At 34.8% G+C, this 10,212-nt stretch overlaps 4 protein-coding genes across 4 annotated transcripts; 1 reads left to right on the plus strand and 3 right to left on the minus strand.

The window, feature by feature from the left end:
- Positions 1 to 281: 281 nt before the first annotated feature.
- LOC108041912 (mucin-1) lies at positions 282 to 949 on the minus strand. The gene is made up of 2 exons (XM_017119974.2): positions 891 to 949; positions 282 to 825 (listed from the first exon to the last, which is right to left on the minus strand). The coding sequence occupies exons 1-2, from the start codon at positions 922 to 924 to the stop codon at positions 470 to 472; spliced, it is 390 nt and encodes a 129-aa protein (XP_016975463.2). The 5' UTR covers positions 925 to 949; the 3' UTR covers positions 282 to 469.
- A 1,309-nt stretch (positions 950 to 2,258) lies between these two features.
- Positions 2,259 to 2,881, minus strand: LOC108041913. Its single transcript, XM_017119975.2, has 2 exons — positions 2,517 to 2,881; positions 2,259 to 2,453 (listed from the first exon to the last, which is right to left on the minus strand). The coding sequence occupies exons 1-2, from the start codon at positions 2,545 to 2,547 to the stop codon at positions 2,320 to 2,322; spliced, it is 165 nt and encodes a 54-aa protein (XP_016975464.1). The 5' UTR covers positions 2,548 to 2,881; the 3' UTR covers positions 2,259 to 2,319.
- A 787-nt stretch (positions 2,882 to 3,668) lies between these two features.
- Positions 3,669 to 4,114, plus strand: LOC108041911 (accessory gland protein Acp63F). The gene is made up of 3 exons (XM_044460177.1): positions 3,669 to 3,733; positions 3,792 to 3,959; positions 4,028 to 4,114. The coding sequence occupies exons 1-3, from the start codon at positions 3,712 to 3,714 to the stop codon at positions 4,087 to 4,089; spliced, it is 252 nt and encodes an 83-aa protein (XP_044316112.1). The 5' UTR covers positions 3,669 to 3,711; the 3' UTR covers positions 4,090 to 4,114.
- Positions 4,115 to 4,222: 108 nt separating this feature from the next.
- Positions 4,223 to 5,046, minus strand: LOC108038950. The gene is made up of 3 exons (XM_017115844.2): positions 5,034 to 5,046; positions 4,801 to 4,890; positions 4,223 to 4,723 (listed from the first exon to the last, which is right to left on the minus strand). The coding sequence occupies exons 2-3, from the start codon at positions 4,853 to 4,855 to the stop codon at positions 4,455 to 4,457; spliced, it is 324 nt and encodes a 107-aa protein (XP_016971333.2). The 5' UTR covers positions 4,856 to 4,890; positions 5,034 to 5,046; the 3' UTR covers positions 4,223 to 4,454.
- Between the last annotated feature and the right edge of the window lie 5,166 nt (positions 5,047 to 10,212).

Below are 10,212 nucleotides of genomic sequence, written 5' to 3' on the forward strand. Positions count from 1 at the left end.
GTTTCAATTCGATAGCTTTAAAACTGAGAGACTAGTTTGCGTAGAAACAGACAGACGGACAGACAGACGGACAGACGGACAGACGGACAGACGGACATGGCTATATCAACTCAGGAGGTGATCCTGATCAAGAATATATATACTTTATAGGGTCGGAGATGTCTCCTTCACTGCGTTGCACACTTTTGACCAAAATTATAATACCCTCTGCAAGGGTATAAAATGATAACCAATTTCCATTCGATTACACCAAGTGCATTTCCTACCTGTTAAATATTAAATAAATTTTAATTTGCAATTTTATTAATGCCCATGCTTGAGGTTGGAAAACATAAATGCATACATACATTAAATACCAGAGATTAATATATATGTGTGTGTGTGTCTTCCTTGTGTGTGGGTGCGCAGGCTCTAGTTAGATTAAGCTGCTGCTGCTCCTCCTTAGTTATGGGTCATCCCCATCCTTTGCCTAAACTGCTGGGGTTTCGGGCTGCAGATCGTCCATTTTTAGGGATGGAGCACCTGGGGCCGGAACCATTGGCTCCGCGTTGGCGGAGAGGGCTACGAAGTTGGCATCACCTCCGGCAGCCTGAGGTCCCTGCGATCCCAATGGAGATGCTGCCGGCAAGGGATTGGGATTGGCTGCTGGTCCCGGGTTGGGACTCGGACCTGGGTCGGCTGCCGGACTGGCTACGGGCTCCGGATCGGCCGAGGGCTCCGCCTTCGGGCTGGGATTGGCAGCAGGACTGGGATCAGGACTGGGATCAGGAACCGGCTCCGGCAGTGGAGAGCCGTAGGCGCTGTGGAGCACCACAAACGTAGCCACTGACAAAATTACGGCAGCTATTTTTAGTTTATCTCACGTTGGCAGTATCAAGAGGACTACTTACCACAGGCGAATGCGAATACCGTCAGGAATTTCATGGTCCTCGGACTGAACTGAAGGCTACTGGAGTCGGGCCAGCTTTTATATGTCGTCGGCCACTTGGGCCAAGTGCAGCAATCAAACAGCGGCGAGAATCAATTAGAATCAGTGATAGCCAGGTTCACTGATATGGTTTGTTTTGCACTGCTCCGATTGGCATTAATCATAACTTCATGGCTAGAAAGACTCGGCCTTTGACTCTCATCATGAACTTATACAGGGTTATGGGGGAAGTCAAGATGGTTGGTTTGAATCCTAGAATGATCGTGAAAAGAGTTTACTTCCTATTGCAAATATTGAACGTGTCATTCTTTTCGTCTTCTAACACAGCCGGACAAAATTTAATTTTTTTTCTGAAGTCCTAAACACGCTTGACTTTAGAAGATATCGCTCTATTTGCCTTCATCAGCTCTCGTATTTGCATTGTGTAATGATTGGTTAAATACATTCTAAGGGCAAAGGAAAACATTTTTAAAAGTTTAAATTCTTGGTCGGTTGTTGCCTATTTCTTTTTCGTCACATAAAAATGATTTAACTTTTTTGATATTAACAGACTTGGACACACTTCATAAATAGTGACTGGAAACATACGAAAACCAATTTCAAAATATCAAACAAGTTTGAGAAACATGATCAATATGCCAAATGAATGATAAAAATAAATCATATTTTCTTCTATTAGACAAGTGACTTTGTAATTAACGAAAGTATATTAAAATTATGGTTACCATTCTTATTGATATAACTAAACTTTCTAAATAAAAAAATTAGCTTCTAAAATTGAAAAAGTCGCAAATACAAAAATGTGTTAAGCAAAAGTATTGTTGTAAAATGATTTATCATAACAAATACCGATTGCTCCTATGTTGCACTATCTAATAATTCAACAATAAATAATAATTCCGGTTTTACTTGTTATTGCAATAAAGAAAAGAGAACAACTTAAATATTTTGATTGTACTGGGCAGTGGTTACAAAAGTTTACAAATTTTGACTTTATATAGATTTAAGATAGCTTATTACAATCAAAAAATGTCCAAGAGCCTATGTAAAGTCAATTTTTATTTCTTAATACCTTTCTAAATAATTTTTTAATTTTAATAATTGTTTAATTTTTGTGGTGTGTCATTAGATATTTACCACATAATTATATACTGATCAAAAATTTCTTATACCTTGTCTCTACAGAATTGTTCGATTTGTGGGCGTTAGGGTCAGTTTGGCTAATACAAAATAAGTTTGCTCTCAAGTCATCAAAAAAATCTACCTATTGCATACTTTTCAACAATACTCCACGAGTAAAAGGTATAATAAATTAGATTATTTTATTATTTTCAGGTATGCATGTAACTTTATTTATTTCTTGAAAGGACGTTTTAATTTTATGACATATTTTATATGTCACCAGATATTTTGTATGGTGTTTTGTGCGTTGAAGTCTTCTTCATCCATGGATATTCGTTGTTATTTCTATCAGCTGCGCCATATATACTATGTCTATCAAGGGTCAAAATGGCTAAAAGAAACACTGCAAGGTTACACAAAAATTATTTTAAAGCTACTTATAATTTTTAATTTCTTCTGCACTTACCCATGGCGACAAGAATTTGCGTGAAGTGCATTGTGACTGAACAGTTGCCTATCAATAATATTGTTGACTTGTATTGTTTGTAGTTTATAACACATTTTAAAATCGTCAGTATGGGTAATTGGGCATAAAATCAATTAACAACACATCATACTTCGAAGATGGTAAACAAAATTTTATTGCTTTGATTTTGCAAGTGCTTTTTTATAAAAACCATTATTTCTCTTGAACAAGTTGAGCTTACACACGCTTGGTATTTTGAAGCCATTCTGAATTGCCCCCTAAAAGTTATAGGGCACCCATATGAATGAATTGTTAAATTCTGCCCAAACTCATAAAAAGTAACTGATATTATTAAAAAAAAAAATAACAACAATCGACTTCTTTTAAAAATTCGTTAGCCTGTTTTTTTATGATTGATGGTAATAAATTAAATCAATTAAATATATTTTTAAATTGTCATCGAAATATGTAAAAATGTTATTTCATCTTAGTACTCAGAAAAAATACGTAAAATTGGTTTCATAAATAAATTTAAAACCTCTCCAAACGCTTTTGAGATATTTTTTGGCATTTAAGGATAAGTGAAACAGTGACAGATTTATCATGAAACATAAAGGAAAGTGAACTTTGGCGAGTTTATATATAACAAACATGATATTCGGGAGTAAGGAGCATAAGTATCCTTCCAAGGACTGAGCCCGGGATTTCGTAAGCTATTTAAGGTTTGATAGTGCTTTTCTTTTTTTTTTTGAAGTGTTTTTTCTATTTAAGATTTCTTGTCTTATTTTCGTTAATTTCTTTAAGTTTAGTTTCACCATTAAATGCGAATATATGTTGTTTTTGCCATCGAAAATTATGTATGTTATTATGAGCTTTCTACTTGGCAGAGATTAGCCAACTCAACCGATTCACGTCCTTTTGTTTAGAACCACCAGGAGGGTCGAGTTTATTTAAAACATATACAAATATAACATCTATATATATAGATAGTCGTAAAATAGAATAAAACATATTTTGAACTTACAAAATTTGTTTAATACTTAGAAGTAAATGCTTCACCTTAAAATTCTTAATCTTTTTAAACTGTTACAAATGTAAAATGTTTCAGCAATAAATTTCTTAATCACATTATAAATTTCTTTACCCTTTTAAGATATTTCAGTTGTTTGAAAGTAGCTAGGCAACTGCAATCGTTATGAAAATCCATCTGATAATTGGTATGTCCTTAGCCATCTTAGATTGATTTATTAAGTTAACTAATTTTCGTTTTTAAAGTCTCAATTTTATTTGCAATTAGCGCTGCAGAAGATGAATGCAGAGCCTGTGATTGGAAAAGTGATATTCATTGCGGAAAGGTTGCTGATGGCACTTGTGTCTTTTCTGCCCTAAATCGATGCCAAGTTGAACGTGTTTCTTGCCTTCGGGACCAAAAAGGATTGCCACGTAAGGGGAAAACTAAGTGGTTTGAAATATTTGTTTCTATACTAATTTAGATTTATTTACCTTCACAGCATTTACCGAAATTAGTAAAGGAAAATGTTCAAAAAGCACACCAAAGTGCACCAAGCCTTGAAATAAATTTAAATATTTCATAACAACTACGTCAGCCTATCGATAATTTATTTATCTTTAAAATAGCTAATTGATACAAATTGGATTCCCTAGTGTGTCGATAATTTTCGTTATTTTTTAACTTCATAATTCATAAAATAAAATTGTTTACAAAAAAAGTAGGTATGTCATTGATTCCCATAGAATTAATTGAAAACTTATTTTGGTGGGGAGTGTTTTGCTTTCAAAAAGTCTTTTCGAGGAAATGATTTACTGAATTGGCAATAATAGACGGCGACCCCTTCTATGGACCATCATTTAAAAAATCATATAAATCTTGTTAATTGCAATTTGGTGTCTTAGGGGAATCTAAAGCAAAAAATAAGATTATTTGAGATTGCCCAACGAGCAGCCTGACACCCTGAGATCTTTGAGTTCTGACTTTAATTTTTTGTACTTTGCAATCAGCCTGCGAACTCTTTGCCTGAAGTTGCTGCAATCTTGAATTTGTTTTAAAAGTTGCAATTGCAACTTTAGCCTAACCTGATTCTGCAAAAATATAATATTTTTGTAGCGGTTTGCCTTCTTGAAACTGTTCATGCAAAATCCTTTTGAAGTGATGTTGATGTTTTTTTCGCCGACCTGCAAGGAATGGTCTGAAAATACAGTTTCAACAGGTAAAATGATTGTGGTTTCAAGCACTTTAAATAAAATATTAATAGGGGATAGTCACCGGAGATATTTTTAAAGTCCCTTAGAATGTTTAGGAAATCGGATTTTGATTGCATTTTCTCACTGGAGATCAACTGGACCCAAATCGTCACTGAAAATATCGACAAATAAGTTATTTAAATACAATCGCAGAACGCCGAAAACCCATAATGACCTAAAAACAGTCGAAACTGGCCTTCAATATGGAATAAAGTTAAGGATTTTTTGTTTCTTTCTTTCCTAATGTTAGCTTACCCGAAAGGCATATAAGAATGCATTTAATAAATACATTCATCTCTGCGGTAAGTAATCTAATAAAAATGTAAGTCGTTCCGGTTTATTTTCTCTTACCATTCAATCTTTGCCTATTAATCTGTTTCTTTTCGGTAACTAATAAGTATATTCTTCTTTCTTTTATACCCTTGCAGAGGGTATTATAATTTTGGTCAGAAGTTTGTAACGCAAAAAAGGAGACGTTTCCGACCCTATAAAGTATATATATTCTCGATCAGGATCAATAGGGGAGTCGATATAGCCATGTCCGTCTGTCCGTCTGTTTCAATACCGTTTGCGAGCTCAGTTTAAAAGCTAGCGATCTGAAACTTTCACAGTCGTCCTAAAACAAGTGTACGCAGATCAAGTTTGAAAACCGTCCCGATCGGATGTCTATATCCTATAGCTCCCATAGGAACAATCGGATATAACGCAGTGTAAAAGCTATTGACATAAATCTTTCCAAATCTTATTTTTTTATGCGTACCTTGATCAGAGTAAAAGCGCGTGACGATCCGACGTCTATATCCTATAGCTCCCATAGGAACAAAAGGGGTAAAATCGGTTAAAATTTAATGATTTTAAGGATATTTCACGCAGTATATAAGCTATTGACATGAATCTTTCCAAATCCTATTTTTTTATGCATACATGGATCAAGGTGAAAGCGCGTGCCGATCGGACGTCTATATCCTATAGCTCCCATAGGAACAATAGGGTGAAATCGGTCCAAATTTGATGATTATCAGAATATTTCACGCAGTGTGTAAGCTACTAACATACAATTTTCCAATTCTTATTTATTTACGCATATCTTGATTAGGGTAAAAGTGCTTGCCGCTCGGAAGTCTACATCTTAAAGGAGATAGGAAAAATTGTTAAAGGCTGCGAAAGTATCCCTTTTTTTCTATTTGTATATGACATTTTTGCAGTATAAAAGCAATTGACTTGAAACGATGCAAATCTAGTTTACTTATGTATACCTTATTCCTTTCGCTACTTTTTCACTTTTAGCAATTTCGTCAAAGTCTGCAAGGGTATTAAAACTTCGGCTTGCCGAAGTTAGCTTCCGTTCTCGTTTTTGTATAACCTTTTAAGGGAGTATTTTAATTTTAATTATATATATATTTAAAGCACTCATTAGAGAACAAATCAAAACGCTACCAATTGACTTGTAAGGCTATCGTCACGCTAATTTTGATAAAAACAAATAAACAAAACTAAATAAAACTATATTTTTAATATTTGAATAAAGTTATTTGTGTTGTTCTCAAGCAACAAATAAATAATATTATTTTACCCAATTATGCTTAGAGCAAAAAATACATCTTCTCGTGGGATTATGAAATTTTACTAAGCAATATATTCTTTTTAAGTCATTATTAGGGATGAGTCAGGCAAGGATGGTTAGAAAAAATATATTTTTTTTGTACACAAAAACTTTATCATTAAAAGAACATCTCTATCAGGGTTTTCTTTAATAAAAACAAAATTTAAAAATAATTGTCAGAATATAAAAATGAGTAAGTTTTTTCAAAGCGTCAGGTATTGAGTTCTTGAGAATAACAAAAAATGTTTTTAAAAATTTCACGAACAAATACAAGAACAATGTTGTAATATATGCGTTGGACCAAAAATTAAACTCCAGAAAATACATTTGTTGATATAAAAAGCAGACGTGCAATATTTAATTAAAGGAGTTAAACAGAGTGACATTTTTATAAACATCGTTCGAAATTTAAATGCGATTTTACTCGTTTTGAATTTGTTATTCAAGTACTATTAACATTAATATCTGAAATACTTAAAATATATTTAAGAAATAAAATAGAATGATTTTAAAACAAATAGTACCCAATTCTAATATGCAAATGAGAGAACAATGGACACGTTATAGAAAAAAAAATGAACTTAAATTAAAATAACAATGTAGTTAAAAACAAAGTCCCCGAAAACTTCCCCTAATTTACTAAATAATTGGATATTGAAGGATATCCAAAGTTACTCCTAAGAAAATACTTTTTTTATTCTTTTTACTTTTATTTCCTTAAAAATGTAGCTTTAAAAAATTATTTCTCGTTACATTTGCCAGATTTACCATTAACTTAAAAAAAATCTTGCCCTGACGTTACTTTTTTGTATAAATCTTAATTGTGGCTTAATTTATTTAAAACGGCTCAAATTAAAACAGGCAACGCTAAATTGTGGCGTCCATGGCAAAAGAAGCCTTCGCACACCCATTGCCAATGGAACATCGTTTTATGAGCAATAATATGATTTAAAAGGTTATTGTTTTTCATTCGGTCTTCAGTTTTTACCTTATAAAAAATTCATGAAATTCGTTTGGAAGCAAACGTATAACGGCCATCATGTCCCACGCTGCTCTGCTCCGTCAAAACAAATAACTTTTCGAATATTTGTAAAGCTTTTACTGCTTTTCATGAGTTGTGTGGAGTTGCAGCGTTGTTGGAGAACTGCGCATTATATTTCAGAATTTATTTCCATTGTTTTCTCTACCGTCTCCACATTTTCTTTATATAATTCTTGGCCACAGTGCTTCTCAATTCGTCCAAAGCAATATAGATATTTGTATGTCATTAACATCCCGTTGAATTTATATGTATTATGTGTTTTGAATGGAAATGCTAGAGGAGTGTAAATAAATTGGTATTTGTAAATAAAACCACCAATGAACAGCGAGATCTCGAATGATTCAGTAACAGTAGAGTTCATTTGAATAACTTTCATTAAATTGCGATAGTACCTGGTTAAAAGTTGCTTATAATTTGTTCAATGTTAAACTTAAATAAAAACTTGGTGAGTTGGAAAACAAAGAAGCTTTTTTATTTTTAAGTCGAATGTAAATTGAAAAACATAGTCTCCATCTCCGATTCGAATGAAATTGAAATCCAATGTGTTAATGTGCCATGTTTAGCTGTGTTGAACCAAAATTAGTTAAAAACACAAAGATAAATATTTGATGGCTTCGCAAAGCTTAAAGTCCCACCGAATATCAGACTATAAGCAAAATAATTAATTGCCCAAAAATTAAAATGTTTCACATAATAAGCCAGGAAGCATTAATATATCATTTTAATTATGGAAGTTCAACAAAACAAAAGCAGAAATAAATCAGACCCAAAACGGAAACACGTTTATATATCGTTAAATATAGATCAAGAATTCTTTTAACTTTGTAGGTACGAATAATTTGTTTTATGAATTAAATAATTTTCTTTTCTACCAAGACTTAGGTTTCTAAAATATTTTCTACAAAATGTTGTACATCTTGAAATCGAAGATGTTAAGACGCGAGGTCAGCAAATTAGTTATGAAGGCTAAGCGATATACATCAAAGTATGAGATACTTTAACGCCTTTCCGCTTGACCTGGCGAAGCCGAGGCCACCTGGCTGCGATATGGCCAAAACGTCGACGGAAGTCCTCCCGTCCTTTCGTCCTTTCCTCCGTTCGTCCTTTCGTCCCTCGGCTCAAGCCCCTGTTCTTGCCTCTGACCCAACTGCTAATGCCACCTGTTTGGGGATCCAAGCTGTCGCCTTTCAGCTGCTGAAAGTTTCGTTTTTTTTTGGTTTGGTTTAATAAGATACTCTGTGTTGTTGCTGGCTTTAAAGCCGCTCGTGGCACTTGCCACTTGAGCAGACGCCGCAATCGGAAGTTCTTGTTTATGATATGGATACTGGTGCCATCGGACAGCCGATATCAGCTGCCATGCTGCTGGAGGTTGATTTATAGCCACCAATTGTCGTGATCTCGATAAAGGTAAGTGATGTTTAGGACGTAAATCGATTTAAGTCTGATTAGAAAAATGGAGCGATGGAATTAATTCGATATCCAATCGTCTTGGTATTTCTAAAGCGGCTTGCCACTTTGTGGCAACCCAGTTATACAAATCATTTGAGCTCAGAATTCTATCTCGGGGTGCCTGCAACTTGATGGATTGCATAAGATAGATTTAGCCTTACGCTTCTGCCCGTTTTTTTTCTGGCTCTCTTCGTTTTTATTTGTGATTTACTGCTACTTTTTATAGGAAAAGTGCCCGGCACGCAAAAAGTTGGTAAAGAAGGGGAAGTGGGAATCGCAGCCCACTTGACGTACTTCGCTGCCATCCGGAGCAGATGCAGATGTGGATACAGACTCAGCCGCTACCGTGACCAACACAAGTGCACCTCTAGGCGAGTGTGTTTGGTGCGATTCGAGCTGCAACATTTTTGTTTACAATTGGAGCACGTCTGTTTTGGCTGAGGCAGCTGCTGACCATTGGCCATTAACTTGCAGCCGGCCAAGCTGAGTCTGCAATTACAACTGAGTGCGGGTACAGGCTGGATTCCTTGGGCAAAACCCTAAAAGCTTCATGCTGAAAAAATATGTTTTGTTTTAAAATCAAAATTTTTATTTAGATTATTTATTTAGATTCTTTTGTTTTGCCATTCCGAACAAGTGGTTGAATTAGTAGTAGTAGTTTTGTAGGTTTCACTGTATTTAAGCTGGGCAAACACTCTGAGTGTTTACAGCGCACCGACTTCTGTAACTGGAGCATACCTTCGTAGCGTCTTCGTCTCCATCTCGAGACTCTATTCCCGGCTTTCTGGTACTGATCTGGAGGAGATCTCTCCCCCATCTGTGACGGTGTGTACTTTTCACACGGCTCTGTGAAAAGCGTGCTATGATAAAATGTTCCAGTCCATTCTGTTCTTTACAAGTATTTCAGCGTTGAGACGAGGAATGCATTTAACAACAAGTTGTAATTTTTGAGCCCTCTACTCGTAGAATGATTGGAAATATAATATTTGTTGAACCGTGTATATTCTTGATCAGGTTCACTAGCCTAGTCGATTTAGCCAAGTCCGTCTGTCCGGATGAGCATGTAAATCATGGAAACTATAAAACCCAGAGATTTGGTGTTCAGTATTCAGTAAGTCGATGACAAACATTGATTTCATTTAGGGTAATTACAACAGGGTTTGTGCAAAGATGATTGTTAAAACAAGATGAGGGGCTTACTAGTTTAATTTGATTGCCACGATATCACAGCTTCTAACAGATATATATATATATATCATTTCAGTGAGAATTAATTTGTTAAACGGCGACCTCCAATTAGCGTCTGATTCATGAATTCTTTTTTGCCGCCCCGGGTCAGT

The sequence above is a fragment of the Drosophila rhopaloa genome, unplaced genomic scaffold (assembly GCF_018152115.1).
Source record: "Drosophila rhopaloa isolate 14029-0021.01 unplaced genomic scaffold, ASM1815211v1 contig_2, whole genome shotgun sequence".
Classification (NCBI taxonomy): domain Eukaryota; kingdom Metazoa; phylum Arthropoda; class Insecta; order Diptera; family Drosophilidae; genus Drosophila; species Drosophila rhopaloa.

Coding starts and splice junctions, on each gene's coding strand:
- LOC108041912 (XM_017119974.2), bottom strand. CDS start 924: ATGAAATTCCTGACGGTATTCGCATTCGCCTGTG. Junction 826..890: donor GGTATTCGCATTCGCCTGTG/GTAAGTAGTCCT, acceptor TAATTTTGTCAG/TGGCTACGTTTGTGGTGCTC.
- LOC108041913 (XM_017119975.2), bottom strand. CDS start 2,547: ATGCACTTCACGCAAATTCTTGTCGCCATGG. Junction 2,454..2,516: donor GCAAATTCTTGTCGCCATGG/GTAAGTGCAGAA, acceptor GTAACCTTGCAG/TGTTTCTTTTAGCCATTTTG.
- LOC108041911 (XM_044460177.1), top strand. CDS start 3,712: ATGAAAATCCATCTGATAATTG. Junction 3,734..3,791: donor GAAAATCCATCTGATAATTG/GTATGTCCTTAG, acceptor TCGTTTTTAAAG/TCTCAATTTTATTTGCAATT. Junction 3,960..4,027: donor GGACCAAAAAGGATTGCCAC/GTAAGGGGAAAA, acceptor TTACCTTCACAG/CATTTACCGAAATTAGTAAA.
- LOC108038950 (XM_017115844.2), bottom strand. CDS start 4,855: ATGCAATCAAAATCCGATTTCCTAAACATTCTAAGGGACTTTAAAAAT. Junction 4,724..4,800: donor GGACTTTAAAAATATCTCCG/GTGACTATCCCC, acceptor CTGTATTTTCAG/ACCATTCCTTGCAGGTCGGC.